The 17,417-nt window shown below is 39.5% G+C and overlaps 1 protein-coding gene across 4 annotated transcripts in view; it reads left to right on the top strand.

Moving 5' to 3' along the window:
• Positions 1-17,417, top strand: part of LOC109052664 (probable JmjC domain-containing histone demethylation protein 2C) — a 133,233-nt gene that overhangs the window by 86,677 nt on the left and 29,139 nt on the right. For 3 of the 4 annotated variants that reach the window (XM_019070077.2, XM_019070076.2, XM_019070075.2), the window contains exon 3: positions 11,270-11,383. In XM_019070077.2, the coding sequence (XP_018925622.1) occupies positions 11,270-11,383 (114 nt within the window). Of the gene's footprint in view, positions 1-1,316; positions 2,676-11,269; positions 11,384-17,417 lie in introns of those variants that run through there. The other variant, XM_019070082.2, reaches the window with a different exon arrangement.

Genomic DNA, 17,417 nt, shown 5'->3' with positions numbered 1-17,417 from the left:
TATTTAGGTATTTATGCATTCAAATTGTGTGGCCTATGGAGGATCCTGCTATTACTTTTCCAAGCAATTGGACTTAAGATTGTTGCCTGGCAGAAAATAAAAGGGGCTAAATTTTCCAATAGACTTGGTTAATACCATTTTCCACAGTTCTGGTTACATAAGCATAAAAGTTGTTTTAGTGGCGGATAAAATTATTGACTTTTTATTGGTTTAGAATAATGTGCACTTATGAAATTGAGCAAAATAAGACCTGATACATTTATTAAGAGACCAAATCTGGTCATTTTTGTCTCCAGAAATGGACATTGTTGTCTTCAAAAGCTGATGTCTTCATTATTTGGGTCTTAATCATTGTACTGTATATGTAGGGCAAACAGATCTGTGTTATTTTCTCACAGTTCCTGTCTTCGCTTCAGAAGACTGAACATGGTGTCCTGCCCTTGAGGTGGGCACAGTCACTGGAGTGTAAGGAAACCCACCCTCCCTCCTGCCTCTCTGTCTGTGTCCTGATCGCTCCAGTGGGCACACACACTTCCCTTTAATCCTCTACTGTATTACACACCACGTCTGTGCCAAGGACATCCTACCTGCGAGCCAAACGCCTGTCCCTTCATTTTAATTTATGTGGATTATTGTGTCCTCTCTGCAAGTGCGTCCGGTGAGTAATGGGTTTCAGTGGGCTTGTATTTCAGCACAGCATGGCCATTTGAATACAGAGCTGCTGAGAAAGTCGCCTGGACCTGCAAGGAGGAAACGTGTCCATGGTCTCGCTTATGTGCTCTTTAAAGAGACAGTTCACCCAGAAATTAAAACTGCCATTTACTCAGTCTCATATCATTCCAAACCGGTATTTGACTTTCTGTGGAACACAAAATAAGACACTTTGCTGAATGGGGCTAAATGGGGATAGATGCTAAATAATCAGCACCACATAAGCAGTAGTCCGTGTGAGTTGTGTGCTATCTTTCAAGTCTTTTGTCATACTGTATTTTTGTGTAAGGAACAGGCTGTAAATATGCTCAAGCACAAACATTAAAAGGATAAGACTTCCAGCAAATAATTATATAATCTTTTAAAGTCCAGGAATACTACATTTTCTGCAGTTCACTCTTGTCTTTTGCACAGCTGAGTGTGCAAGCTTTTCAAAGTATGCTCCATTGACAGTGATGTGAATTCAAATATGGCATGACAAGATGCCTTGTGCAAGATTTGATGTTAGTGATATGAAATTCCATTAGTTGTTGCATGAAGTGTGAATTACACTTGAGGGCAGGAATTTCAGCGAATAACGGCTTAAATTTCAGTGTTTTCCTCACATGAAACTATTGGATGACTTCAGAAGATGTGAAATTCCACTTATGGGTAATATGGTGTTTTGCTTTTCCTTTTGGCTGATCCAATTCAGCCAGGACTTTTAACAAAATATCTGCTTTTAAAAGTCATATGGTTTGAAAAGTTATGAAGGTGAATACATACATGCATATAGTGCATCACATATGGTAAACATGGAAGCTTGTGTACGTCATGTACTAGAACTACCCTTACTGGTTCCCGCGCATCACACATGCACGTTTGAGCTTCTTTGTTTACCATATTGGATGTTCCCTTATGTATGTGTGATAGAAACCTCTCAGGATTCATTAAAAACATCTTAATTTGTGTTTCAAAGATTCAAACTAAATTCTTATGGGTTTGGAATGACTTGAGTACGAGTAAAGATGACCATTTCAATTTTTGGGTGAACTTTCCCTTTAATTCTTTGTATGTGTGTGTGTGCACCAGCGGCCTGCTCATCAGGGTGAGTCATACTGTGGGGCGGCTCTGCCACCTGTGATGGTGGGAGATTAGTTACACTGTACATAGCAACGCCCTTTTCATGGTTTACGCTCGCCTCCATGGCACCCCCCTCTGTCTCTTTTCTGTTCTCTTTTCCTCTCTCACTCGCTCTCTCTCAGATTCTTTCATTTCACTCTACCGTGCCACACTGATTTGCTCACCACACAAACAGCCACTGAAAAACTGCAACAGCAAACCAAAAAAACCATGATGAGGGGGAGAATACAATAGCAGCCTGTGCGAGCTTGTTCTTTCAGTACGTGGCTCACAGAAGCTTCCTGATCATTGCAGTTGCGGAGTGTGTGTGTAACCGCTTGTGTAACCGGGCTCTGGAGGAAGCAGGCAGTCTGACCCATTTCCAGTTTCAGTCAGGCCGAGAAACATTGCTCATCGGATGGATCAGACTTGTTCTCTGGCAGACTGGCACCGCTGATGACACACTCGCTAACAGTCTGACGCTTGGACACAGAGAGACAAGCAGAAGAGGGAGCGAGCGAGCAAACAAACGGTCTGCCTCACTTTTTTGTCCTCCTCGCCCTATTTCTTTGAGCTCTGCGGCAACGGAGGCTTTTCTCTCATTCTGTGTTTCCTGTCAGCCACATAAAATGTCTGACATGTGGCCAGCGTCTAAGAAGCGAAGGTCTCTTTTTAAAGTATGCCTCTTCTTTTAAAGACCACGAGACACCTTTGAGTGAAACTTGTGCTTGTTTATTTTGCTTTTCTTCCTTTTTTTCTCTCACTCATCTGCATCCCACTCGAGTTTCTTTAACTTGAGTGGCACGTGTCCACCGAATGGGCTCCACCTTTGGCTTGGGCTCATTCTCAAGACCAGCAAAGAGGTAAACACTATCTTGTTTTCCTTAAATATGTTATGCTTTACAACTTTGAGACCAAACATCCTAGAGACGTAGAGGTAAATGTCTCATGTCGAGCCGGTTACATGAGGGTGGGTTGGACTCTTCATGCTTTCGTCTAACAGGATGTTTATCAGCCATCTGCTTGTGTGGTGCAGTCAATCGTGTTATTGTGTCGACAGCTACAGGGCGCTAACTTAACTGGTTGAAAGCACAAGTGCATTTTGGAGCCCTGCGAAAGCCACAAGCGTGTAAAAAAATATCCAGTACAGACCCGAGCATATCGTTGGCCGGCAGAACTGAGATTTAAAGTTGGGGATTTTTCCTGGTTGTATGCTTATTAAATCAGTGGTGCGAATGACATGTGAGCAACCCAGACAGATGGTGGGTGTCAAACAGAACTCTTGCTGTGTGGAAAGCCCCCGCTTATTTGAGACAGGGATAGATGTTGTGCCTGTTTTGGGGTGGGTGTTGGAACAGGGGTCATCTAGTGTCGGTTAGGGTGATAGCAGCCAGAGGTGTCTTGTGTTTTGATAGACCTGTCTGTTCATTTCAGCAAAGTAAGCTGATTATATCGTCCTGCTGTCTCTCTCTGGGGCAAAGTCTGGAGGGGCATTTAATCTGCTTGATCCACTGAGAAGTGTATTGCTTGAAACGGTGTATGCATGTGTGTGTTTGAGGGAGGAAGGGCAGGGTTGCACTATGACCCATTTAGCTAACAGCTCATTCAATGCAGCACTGTGCATAGTGCGGCTGTTTCTAATTATGCCTCTCGTATCCAACAGAAAGAGAGAGGACGAGAGACAGTCTTGTTGCAGAACAGTAATTTTAAAGGTTTAGTTCACCCAAGAATGAAAATGGTTATAGTTTACTCAACATTATTTTGAGCCAGACTTGTATGACTTTATTTCTTCTGTGGAACACAAAAGGCAGTGTTTTAAGAAACATACTGTGTGCCTTTTTCCATACAAGGAATGTTGAGGGAGGCTGTCAAGCCACAAGTAAGACAAAATGCAACTTTAATTTCAGGCTGTTCCTACATAAAGTTAACGGAAAACTTGGAAAACAGTGACGAGACAGTCCTTGTAGAGGGAAAGTGCAACCAAAAATAAAATTGGTTATTTATTCTACAACATTTTGTTCCAAACCTGTATGAACCTGTATAACACAAGAGGCAATGTTTTGAGAAATATCCTGAGTGCTCTTTTTGCATACAAGGATAGTGGAGAGGGAATGTCAAGCCACAAGTAGGACAATATAAAATGCACCATAAAAATTGAAATTGAAATTTCATCCGTTCCTACATAAAGATAACATACAGTATGGCTTCAGAAGACTTGCAAAACAGTAAGCATAAACTACTTTTATGATGATTTAACATTTTACAATAAGGTCCCATTAGTTAATGTATTATGCAAGTTAATGCATGAACTAACAATGAGCAGCTTGTTCCAGTATTTATTCATCTTTGTTAATGTTAGTTCCATTGTTAGTTCATATTAGCTCAGGTCCATTTAAAAATATTAACAGACACAGTATTTGAGTTTAAGAATGTATTAGTAAATGTTGAAATTAAAATTAACTAAGACTTAAAAATGGTTTAGAAGTATTATTGTAAGTTCATGTTAACCAACGTTTTTAACCAATGTTAACAAATGGAACCTTATTGTAAAGTGTTACCAGTTTCTTTTTCGTTTTCTAATTATTATTATTTGTATTTTTTTATTGTATGGAAGCACTTAATTTTAGGGACCAGTTCTCTGAACTAGTTGCTTATTAGAGTGCATATTACTAGCATATTGGCTGTTTATTAGTACTTATAAAGCAATATTATTGCCTTATTCTGCATGACCATGTTTTAGATCTCTCAATCATACCCCATACCTAAACTTAACAACTACCTTTTTAACTATCAGTAAGCAGCAAATAATGAGTTTGTTCAGGGAAAATTCTTAGTTTATAGTGAAAATGTGTTCCCTATTCTAAAGTGTTACTGAAAAGAGCAGCCTGAACAATGTTCAAACGTCTCCTTTCTTCAAAATGTCTTTTCAAACATCTTTTCAAACCAAAGCAAAAGTCATATCGGTTTGGAACAATGTGAGTGTGAGTAAATGATGACGTGGTCATTTTTTTAAAAATTATTCCTGTATTTCCTGTCTTATCTTTGTTTTGATTAGGTTACTGTTGTTTGGATTGTTTGAAATTATTAAGTTGTGTTTGTGCTGTTATTGGATGCTACAAGGGAATGTTGGTTGGGTTTCAGTTATTGTGTGTGTGAAGTGGGATGTGTCAGGGGAAAGTGGGAAAGTACCGTTCCTCTTGTCGGGATGTGTTTTTTTCTGTGTGGTGGTTTCTCATGAGTCTGGCTTTTCTCAGGACTGCAGAGGGAATTTGCCACTTTCTTTGGTCAGGACATACACATACTGCCAGCTTTGTGCCTCCATTTAGAAACACAGTTGACAGGAAGTGGCCAGTGGCCATTGAACTAAAGTTGCTTGTTAGAGCCGGCTTGGCCGGGTGTCCCAACCTTCTGCTTAATTTTACTGTTTTATGAGGATGAAGTCCTGCGGTGAGGTTATAAATCTTCTGTACTGCAAAATTACTTGGCATACGGCTCACTTACTGTCTCTGGGTATGTTCGCAATGTCATACTGCAGTACTACTCATAACACCAGTTATTCTTATAGTTTACAAATCACAGTGTTAAATATGTATACATGGAATACCAAAATGTGCAGTTAAAATGAACCTTCCCTTTCCAGTCTGACAAATAAAGCAGAAGGGATATCAACCAGAATTTTAAGTATTTTATTTTGAAGTATTGTTCAGACAATCATGCTGAACCATGTTTATGTCAGTACACAACTTTGGATGCCACATAATAAAATAAACTTGCTGCATAGTGAGGTCATTTGACAATTTTAGTAGGCACAGAAGCAGCACACTTGCAGTTCATTTTGAACATAGCCTATCTGAGACACAAGAACTGAATTAGTAACAGTTGTGATTGAGACATCCTAGGGGGAAACTAGCCCCATGCAAACACACCGGGTGTTTATGGAACATTGGATATGGCGTCTTTCTCCACAGCAGAATTCTGCTGGAGAAACAACAACACTGTCTGCAAGCTATATGATGCAAGTCTAGATCAGTGTCAATGTGTTCATCTCACACTTGCAGTGTAGGCAGCTTAGTCATCGATAATGGGAGCAGTCTACTGCTCTCTGAGCAAATGAGGGGTTACTGACACCTCAGAACATGACTGACAGCTAACTTCACTAAAGGTCTCAGTTCTCAGTGTGATGTCATCACGCTGAGTTGCCCAAATGTTACCAACAAGCCACAATGGGTGTTCCATGCAAGCTCAGGCCTGCTCATATTGAAATTGGGAATGTGATGCTATTTGTGGTCGTAACGTTATCGTTAAGAGTCCATGTGTTGATTTAAGTAGTCTACCGAATAACTGCTGTCTGCTCTGATTGTTTTTACATTTGAAAATTTTTCAGTTGCAGTTAAAATTGGCAGCGCGTTTGCTTACACTTTATTTTAAGGTGATGTTGTTACAGTGTAATAACACAAATAAGTACTGACCAATATTAATGAAATACATGTACTTACTATACGGATTTGGTTTGGGGGTAGTTGTTTTATTATGCATAATTTGTTGTTACTATAGTACATATAATATGTAACTACATCAACTTAAAGTATTACTGTGTATTTTTATGCAAATTGTTTTTAAAATAAAAATGACAAACAGGATAACAATGGATGCCACATAGTTAAGCAAACATGCAATATAGTGAGGTCCTCTGACACTTTTAGTAGGCACAAAATCGTAGGCAGTTTACATAATACTGCGCAGTAAGCAGCACACTTGTAGTACATTTTGAACATGCAAGAACCAAATTAGTAACAGTTGTTACAAATTTATGATGTTACTTGTGTTCATAACATTACAGTGAAGAGTGTGTATGGTGATTTAACCAGTCTTTGGAATACACTGAAAAAAATTGTGATAAATTTGCAGCCCATCGATTCTGTTGGTTGCTCATGCCTTGAGTGCATGTGCAAGAGAGACAACAGAGTTCAAAGAAAGACCAGGCAACTGTCCATCACTCTTAATGACTGCTTCGCTGTGAGATCCAGCACATGTATGTGTAAGTGCAGTCTGCGTTTCTCTGTGACCTTCATCAGATAATGTCATCCTGGAGCGTCCCAGACTCCAGCACACTTGGCTATGCATGAACACCCCTCGCGGCTCCGCAGCACATTCCAGTGTGCTCAGCCTTATCAAATATTTATTGCTGAATTACAGCCCGCTGCGCAGCGCCCAGTTGAGGACTGTATTTTGGAGAGGCTTTGTCTGCAAACAGCCGGCCTGTGCTTTCTCTGAAATAGCTCCTCCTTTTCTTGGCCTCTTTTTGTTCTTGCAGTGGGAATGAGATACATGTGTTGTGTGTTTCAGTGTGTGCGGCTGCAGTCATGTGCGTGTATTGTGGATTCACTCAGGTGTATTCTGTATTCTGGAGATGCTCAGCAATTATTGTGCTGTCTGTTTGGCAGCGTGATTGTGATGAGAGGTATCTCCCTAATGACAAGTGGCAGATGCGACCCAGTTGCAGTCGCTCAAGGAAGTGCTTCTGCGTCTCTCTGTTTGTCTGTGTTTGTGTGTGAAGGTGTCACAGGGGTAATATCTAGTTTCTGATGAAATCCTCTGGCCGTAAACTGCAAAATGCTGCAGTTTTGGTAGTGCTGAATGCTTAATTTTGCTTTCTGTAGTAGACTGATTGCTACAAAAGGTCAACCATATTTTAAATTGAGAAATCATTGAGTAGAACATCATCGGCTGCACCTGCAGTGCTGCTCAGAAGACTCTGTATTTTCCTTTCTTTTATCTGTTTTCATGTTCCTCCATGCAGTTGCATCAAGTGTGCATTTTCCTGAGCTCTATGTTGTGTGAATGTTTTTATTAGAACAACAAAGCCTGGTTTTCCTTTAAGAGATGTGGATCTGCTGTTGCTATATTTATCTGTCCTAGAAACAGCTCGTGTGACTGTAGCCTTGATTCAACTCCCCTTACGCCAAAGAGGAACTACACGACAGCAATGAAGCTCTGCTACAAGTCTGATAAAGTCATGCTGCTTCTAGTAAATAATAATAACACAGATTCATAGAATTAGATTGATACTCTTGGTTAGATGTATCATTTTAATGTTAAATGTCACATTTGTCATTCATATCAGCCACATTATTTCTGTTGCTGTTAAAACAAGAAAGCTTTATTAGCATGTGAAAGTCATGTAAATAGCATGTTAATGTCACTCTAGTCCGTGCTGTATTATGAATGACATGGTGGTGCGAATGCAAACCCTTGAGCCATATCTCTACAATTATAATACAGCCATGAGTAAAGCTGGGTATAGCCAGCTACACAACACAACACACTAAGTATGTTTGCATTCACTGTTTTTTGTCAGTTCCAAAGTTTTGTTTACCTACACTAAACTTTGCAGTCTGATTCACAAATTATTTTACTGTACATGTGCATTACATATTCTGAACAAACTTTCAGCACATATTCAGGAGAAACAGAGAAATCCACAGAGAGAATGCATAATTGCTGTTTTTGCTTTTAACAAAAAATGGTCAGAAAAGGTTCAGTCTGATATAAATTTCATTTGGATCTTTTTCATTTGGATTGATTGAGGTGTTTACATGAAGACTTCCAGTCTGATTGAGTCATCAGTCTGATTATAGGCAGAAAACTGAGTTGCTTGTAAATCTGGGGTCTCAGAAATGCAGGTTTTAATTAATCTATAGGAAATTAAATGATTCTGCACACAAATAAATTAAATATTGATGCAAAGTTCTAAATTATTGATGCAACATCATGAGCAAAAAAAGAGACAATTATTTAAGTGTGTGATGGTTTTAACATAGCCATAGCATTGAGCGCCTTATTGCTAAAATGGCCGTGTTGCATTGTTAAAATATTTTAGGAATAACATTATATATAGCAATATTTTATATTATGTTTTACATAATATTTTATTAAGCAAATGCATTACGTGCCATCATTCAGCTAAAAGATATAGTCCCTTGACACTTTATAGTTGTTACTACTTTAAAGCATATATTTTAGCATCCCTTGAATGTTGTATCAACCAATCAGCATCTAGAACTGGAACTATGTGTAGCAAATTGTACGGTAGAAAAGATTTTAATAATAACTCTGTTTTAGTAGTAGGTTGGTACTCCATATAGAAGTCAAATTCAATAGCTGCTCACTTGACTGCTTGTGAGGCTGATGAAAGGTTTATTTTAGAAGTGTAAATCCACAGCTAGTCTTTCCCCTGCTGCTGCAGGATCAGGTTCAGAGAGACAGGCAGGCAGAAAGACAGTCAATACAGATCATCTGAGCTCACATCTCAGCAATCATAATTATTCATTTAGACTGTGCTATCACAGAGACCTGTGGTTAGACACTTACACTGTTTACTGGTCTAAAATTCTTCCTGTTGGTCAGTGTGGTTATGTTTCACTTTCAAGGGCTGTTTTAGAGGTATCCAGACATGGGCATGTCTTTCTGACCTCTATTGATAGAAATAGAAATGTTAGGTTGTGCAGCCAAAAGTCCAGCACGGATTAAGATCACATGCACATGCTTGTATAAAATGGAGTGACTTTTTTGTCTCTCTCTCTTTTTTTATTTATTTTTTTTAAATACTGTTAAATTATTTAGGGTTATTTTTTTCATAATGAGGAAACGGTACAGATTTCTCCCTAACACTGAAGAAATGGTGTAGGATTTACATTAAAACTGTTTTCACTCAGAAGTTGCGAGTAAATTTCACAAATTGAATTAAACATGAAATAAAATAAAAAAAAACTGAAATAGTATTTTCTTACAAAACATACTCCAACGTTTTATTTACAGCTTTAAAACACCTTTTTTTTATACAATGTACAAAGATTACAACTGCAACAAAAAGTCTCAAAACACTCGCTTTGAGAATGCAGTTTAAAATGTCACAGCCTTTTTTTTTTAAACATAAATACAGTTTTAACTTCTTAATGACCTCCAGTCCTGCTTGTAGGAATTATGGGAATGTCGTAAATGAGAAACTAAAATGACATCTAAATCCATAAGCCTCTGGTACATAGCATTTAGACTAGCACAGTTATGAATGTGTTCCCTACTAGCAGACATGAAGAAAGTATTGTGATGGTGATCATGTGCAGCTAGTCCCATGACTGCTGTGTCTGCATGTAGTATGAAGCCTGCTTTCCTCCCAGTGACCAGCTGGCATGCAGTTTTCACTCACGCACACACATACTGAAGTTCAGCTGCAGTTTTGTTCTCTACTGTGAGGCCGGGCTTGTAATGAATCCAATTACTGTCCACTCAGTCCCACTCTTGTGTAGTCACACTTAGTGCCAATTTAAGCTTCTGCTTCAATTGGAGTCTCAGGAAAGTCCTGAGCTGTCAACTAAGGTGAAGCTGCAGATGTTTACTGTGCTGTGAGAACATACTCTCAGAGCCTAAACTGTGTTTAGTTCACACAGGCGCATGGTCATTAAGGCATCTATTGCTTGAGTGGCATTGCGTCCTTTTATTCAGGGTGCCTACAGGTTCCTAAAAAGTCTTAAATATAGTTTGATCAAATTTAAGGTCATAAGAAGTCTCAAATATCTTAAATGTGAGTGCTGCATATTCCATATGCTCATGGTTTCATTTGCATTCATAATCAATGAATATAGTACATTTATGCCAGGCAATTTGCTTATGATCTGCTGTTTTCTCTGGGCTGCCCCGTCACAGGAAGCACTAAGAACTTCATTAAACACATTCAATATTTAGTTTTTACTAGTATCGGCACAATAGTCTGTTTATTACTTTTAACAAATTATTATTATACTGTATCAGCAAAAATCCAATATCATTCAACCTCTTTGTATGTATCAATATATTATTACATAACCCAATTACAGTACATATGTAACTACCTAATAAAACATGTCTTCCATTTACCCAGTTTTGCTGTTGAATTTGAGTCCCAGTCTTAATTAAGTAAAAGAATATACATAAATCCTGAGATACAGAATTCATTTTGAGATTGAATGAGTTTGTTTGGTATGGACATACGGTATTCATTAAAAAAATTATTCTTATTTTTTTTTATTTTTTTTATTCTGTAGTTACCCTGTTTATTGGTTCTCTGGCAAGAATAACAGCTGTAAGGGAAATAAATGGGTTTTACTTGTTTGAAATTGTTTGTGTTTAACCTTGAGTTTTCATAATCCTTTTTCTTTTGTTTTCTTGGTTCATCCTGTTTATACTTTACCTGGGCTGGCAATTCATTTTTGGTACTCAGGATACCAGTGTGAAGGCCTTTAATAGTCAGTCACATGGAGCATGATTGCATATGTGTATGTACTGTTTAGGTTGGATTGATTTGAAAAAGGATACATTAAATTAATTTGTGTTCCATTTGAGCTGTCAAGCATGACACACTTGTTTGTTTTAGCTTCTGACACCCAGATCATTGACTAACCAATGTTTTCTGTCCTTACAGACGTTCAAGCCTCTTGTAGGGAAGACAGTGTTAGGGTCCACCACAGCCATCGAGTTCTTCTCTGACAAACACCTGGACTTCCTGACGGATGAAGGAGCCTGTCAGCCCTATCAGGTGAGAGTCTCTCCGTCTCATTTGCTTTGCATTCTCTCTCACGTATCTCTGCAGTATTTTGAAGTTATATTAGGCTGTATACAATAAGCTAAAAGGTGACTCACATTTCTGCCTGTGTGGCCTTGTCTGTTTACAAATTTTGCTTACAAGTTGAAGCTTCTGGTTAAAGATTCTCAGGTTGTGCATCCTTTCCGTGCGCTCCTTCAAATCCATTGCTAGTATTTCCCTGCAATCTGAATATGTTCCCTCCAGCTTCAACTATTGGGCCCTTCTAGGTGGATCGGTATACAAGCTGGTCAGCTACATGAGTCTGCCTCTGTTGGTGCTTCATGCTCAGAGCACTAATAAGGACAACAAACAGCCTCTTCTATTGTTCTTTGCTAAGCCACTCTCACAAACAGCTTAATTAATCTAGCTTAGATAAAACACAGTTGCAGAGAGAGAGGCTCTGAAAACAAACACACATGACAGATGGGAGGAGATGCTCTCCACTGCTGGATTCATATTCACGACATGTTTTATCCCCAGTGTTGCAGGCTCACCTCCATCCTGCACAACGGATAATGAAAAGCCAGCAAATTATCGACCGCTCTCTCCCCTGAACCCGAACCTGGGCATAGCATGTTTGGGGAAATTGTGATTAATTTAAAAGCGGGTTTTTGTATTTGTGACCGCTGCAGTGGTCTGGTTTACTGTGGACATTCTTTTCTTGCATTGGAACGCCTGTGTTCATATTTCAGTAGCTGAAAGATCTAGTTTAGATCTATGAGGATGCTTGTGGTTAATCTCTGCAGGAAGTAGAGAAGAAGAAAATACATGCTGATGGGTTTTTGGTTTGCAGTAAATGTAGCAAGTACATCAATAATATGACTGAAACAGAAGCTCTGTTCCAGAACATTTGTCGGGACATGGTGCTGAGCTTAAAATACAATGGTTGTTCTTGTAGGCAGGAAAAATGCTACCTTTTAAGATAACTCAATGCATACCTACATATTTCCACAAAAAAAAACTCAGTGCTGTGTGAGCTTCTGGTATAGTATTTTTTCATTGCAAACTGTGGTGACCAACTCCTTTTGTCATATTACTAATTACTATCTATCACAACAAATTATATTATTTTATTATATTGTATGTTTATATATATTAAGAACTATAGGGGTGCTATAACATGCATTAATATAAACGTCAGCTTCTCTGGTCAGTTTTTCTATCAGGTTGATGTTTGTAATCGTGGTGCAAAAATATAAAGAGAATATCTGACAGCTGTTGTTTGACAGCTATTTTCTAATGTCAAAAGCTATTTGTATGGCACTTGTTCATGTTGCCATCCATGTTGAGTATTTCATATCAGTCGCTTATGAGATTCCTGTGTAATTAGGTTGCTACTTTAGAGCTTATGTAGACATTGCATGAGTGTGTTTCACTCACAGGTGAAACTGAGGTTATGGTGCTACTGTCACAGACAGGACACTCTTACACTCAACCGTTTGTACACCACAGCATGTCGAGAGGAAGCAGGCATGTATTTGTTCATCTCTACAGTGCCACTCACAGCCAAGAAATGTCCTCAAAGGGAGTATTCCTCAGACCCTGCGTCTGTGACTCTCACGGGACCCTGTCACATTCCAACACATCATCTCGTTGTGGAAACAAAAATCCTGCCCCCTTTCAAAAATCCAAAGTCTGACCTCAGAAGTGCTTGGGAACTTGTTTGCTTGCTGGAGTGTGATGAGCTGGCTTGCTCACATCCTGTCTTGGCCTCTTTTCTCCTTCACGGATTTTTTTCCACAGAGCAGCCCAATCCATGGAAGGAGGGAGGAGGGGCTGGAGCCCAGGAATCTGTTTGGCATAATCGCAACAATTGAGGCTCTGTGTGCAAGGCCAGCCGGCGAGAGTGAGAGAGAAACAGAAAACAGGAGTGCTGTTATGGTGTGCATTACTGGAAGAGACGTCTACATGCTTGTGACTTACACTCATTATTCTCTGTGGGCTACATTACTGAGGGGGGATTGGGTCTGGGCATGCATTTGCATTCGTTTATCCTTGAGTGGGATAGAAGAAGAGGAATTTGACCTCTGGCCTCAATGTGGCCGCGTAGAGGACTTGAGAACTCTGTGTAACAGTGAAACATGTTCTTGTTTACTGTCATGGCAGTTAAGGTACATTCACAGTGACAGCCATTAAATCACTGGAGGTCACCAAGTCACTGTGCTGTTGATCTCTTAATAGCTGTATCCAAGTTTATCAGAACTAGATGGATTCTCTGGATGTTTTCCACATTTTCTTTTTGCAGAAATTGACATAATAACATAATATTATAGTATTAAACAATAATATTAGTTAAAATATTTAGTGGTTGACCAATGTGGATTTTTGATGCAGATATCTAAGGCCGATAACTAATGAAGACTGAGAGGACTGGTAAAGAGAACTTCAGTGAATAAACAGCTGGCATTATGTTCTATGCTTGATGGCCTGTTCCTTATTTCACCTCAGATCACCAACTTTAAATTAAAAACAAATAACTTCTACTTGCTTTTTGGCTGCACATCGCTGTCAGTGTCAACAGCCCTTTAGTTTTACACCCTCTGTGTTGAGTGGTGGGATTGTTTTTACAGCTTGCATATGAAGCATGCAGAGATGCTTGTGATTTCTGTTCTCTGCTACACATCACAATATCCCCCATCCCCTAAAGCTCTAACATTTGTGTGAAATTGCATTCACGGATACTATTCAACAAAACAGAGCATACATCACACTTGCATACTCTCTTTTAATGAAGAACCATATATCACACACATACACATGGCTCAGCCAGCCTTCCCCGTATGCTTACACACATTCACACACAGACAGCTACCGTTTTAGCATGTGTATTTATACACAGGAATGCAGCACTCCCTGAATGATTTAATCCACAATGTAAATAATTACTCACTGTTACTGCGCTCAATAACATCCTGCTTGACATCACACAAACCCATATGAAAGACACAATCAGCGCACACACACTTGTATTACCCCAGCAACAAGCTTTTTTCACACACATCACGTATGTAGTATTGCCATAGCAACAGGAGCGCACACGTCGTCTGCTCCTTAACAATAGCTTTTACGTTTCTACACCCATTTTTGGTTTTCCCACTGCCGCAGCGGTTAATTGCACTGATATTTATGCCGCTGTTATAAGACATCACCATTAATGCTATAATAAAGTTATTATGGTATTTTTCTTCATGTCATTCCTGCTTTCTGCAAAATGAATCATCCGCTGAATGCGTCATCTCTGTGAAAAGCATTTGTAGTGCCCTGGAAGGAACATCCTGTCTCTGTGCTCTGTGCACCCATTTGTTGTTTACACCTCTGACTGATGCAAGTATTGTGTCAGCTCCCCACGCTGCCCACTGCCATGGCAACACTCCGCCTGCATGTTCCCTTTCCCATCTCCCATCCGAACAACATACTTTTTTAGCATCGGTCCATCCTCATATCATTCTCTCTATAAAAACCTGTTTGTGATTTGAAGCGTCCTTTGTGCTAGACAGGATAGATGAGGTATATTTGTGGTTGCTCATGCGTGTCTTGACCATTTCAAACATCATAGACAGTGTTTAAACATTACATTTACATTTATTCATTTGGCAGACACTTTTATCCAAAGCGACATACAGTTGAGGAATGCAACAAGCAATGTATCATAAGATGGCAAGATACATTCAAATATACATTCATATAAAAACACCCGCGCATGCAGTGCTCATGTTTATTCAATGAAGTCCAAGCCTTTTGGAAAATCTATTTGTGGTGGTCAGTTTTGATATTGTGGCAGGCCACAATAAAAATTTTAATAGACTACAGGTGTGGCCAGGTCTTTTTGTTATACATGGTTTTGTAAATTTGGCCTGTCTCACCTTGACAAGTGCTCCAGGCTCGGGTCGTGAATCATCAGAGGACAGGATGACATTAACGCAGGAGCTGTGCTTTTCAGAGAGGGACAGATCAGGAACACGTCTGCCCTTTGTGTGCACAAAGACAGAGAAAAAGAGCGATGGAGAGAGACAAGTGAAGGAAGCAGAGGAATGCTAATAGGAGCTTTCAGTCATGTGGAGCGGGACGGTAATGGGACTTCATTCATTCTTAATGAACACATTGTTAATTTCACTGACGTACAGTAACGGCCTGAGCTGCACCCTCTATGATGACTAGACTAGATATTGATTTGAATTTGGCACATTAGAGACTGTTTTTTTTTTTATAACATCACATATGTCTTAATTTTAAACCTGCTTTTCTGACTACGTTGGAGTTTTACATGTGGCTTTATTGAGTACTTGTGGTTATTTGTGGTTAACTCGAATCTAAACACATTTCCTGCAGCAAATTGTTTCACTCAAAGAGAAAATGTACTCATTATATTTGATGTTTTCTACACAGTAATGTGGTCCACAATTTTGGACCAGTAGAATTTTACTTTGGGCGGAGCCTTTTAGCATGCAGCTTCAGAAAGGAACAAAAAAATGTTCTATCATGGTTGTTGAGGACAAAAACTCATTTACATGGAAAAGATAGCTTTCTGTGCCTGGTTTAGGTCACAACATAAAATAACGAAAATTGCATGTCCTATTCTATCTAATCTACACTGGATGCCTGTATCTTTCCGTGTGAAATACTAAATTCTTCTGCTCACCTTTAAGGCATTCTGTGGTCTTGCTTCATCCTATCTTTTCAACCTACTCTCTCCTTATATTCCTTCTCGCTCAAAGTGTTTTCAGCTTGTTTATTTTCATATAAAAATACGGCATGCAGTTGCATCAAACAGTAGTATAAACATCATTCAATGTAAATTGTGATAATCGTAAATAATAATCACAATTACAGTTACAAGGGAATAATCGACTTTTATGATTTTTGTCATAATCATGCAGCTCTAATCTACACCGCAGACAAGTTACACATTATAAACTTTAAAATTGGAGTGTCCTAGTTTTGTTTTATTAATCTTATGTAAGTCATTGCACATAATCACAGGCTTGATTGTTATCATTCATGCAGAATGGTTTTTAGGCTTTATATAAAACAGTAACCAGCAGCTGACATGGGTTATCTATCTATAGCTGTCAGAAGTAATTGCACAGTGGAAGGAAACATTTTATAATTGTATTTGTACCACCTCTGTCTCTAGTCCATGTGAAATCCCAGTCTCATCCAATCAGCATCAGCTTGTCAACAAACAGATGGTGCACAGACATGTTTTCTGGACCTAATTAGGAACCACAGTGTCATTTTCCGGGTAGCACCCTAAAGCACGTCCTTACGGATCTGCACGGCACTGAACCGTGTTGAAGAGTGCTATTTATTCAGTGGCAGACACACTTTTGCAGCTTATGCTTGTCTAGGACAGCACATATGAATGAAGCATGTCACATGGACAATCAGAATAAGATGTATCTGAAACGTGATTCCTTTGGAGAGCCAGGGAACAGTATGGAACACTTCTGAGCAGCTGTTGGACGGTGAGAGGCTGTTTTTTGGGAACATGGAGACGGGCTAGAGAAAGAGTGCGAGCACCACGCCCAGCCTTGTTTCCAGGCTCCAGGCCACTGGACAGAGAGCAAGAAGGGGGAAGGAAGCTGTTTTTATCTGGGTCAGAGTTTGGATCTGGAATCACTTTCCTATTCCCCCAGTGCCGAGCACCACCCTGCTTTCGCAGTGTCTTCCACCGCAGCACCATGTGGAAAATCCTGGAACATATTGCTGTTAAAGTGATGGATGGCAGCCCGGTGTGGAATGAGGTGGGGGATGGAAAGAAAAGTGCATCTGCTCCGTCCTTCACGAGGGTGTGTGTGCATAGGAGCAGATGAGATTACAGCTGAAGTCCTGTTGTAGGTGCTTGACCAGACTGTAGGAATGAGATCATGTCTCTCTCGTCGATTTAAATTTCATTGTCCTTATTCACAGAATTCGTCATTTGTTTGATGGTGAGAAACTTTGCATTCCTGGAAGCGTGTGTTGCTCTGATAGGAAACATTTGGAC

The sequence above is a fragment of the Cyprinus carpio genome, chromosome A12 (assembly GCF_018340385.1).
Source record: "Cyprinus carpio isolate SPL01 chromosome A12, ASM1834038v1, whole genome shotgun sequence".
NCBI classification, from domain to species: domain Eukaryota; kingdom Metazoa; phylum Chordata; class Actinopteri; order Cypriniformes; family Cyprinidae; genus Cyprinus; species Cyprinus carpio.
The sequence above is the reverse complement of the archived record's forward strand: the minus strand, read 5'-3'. Positions and strand labels throughout refer to the sequence as shown.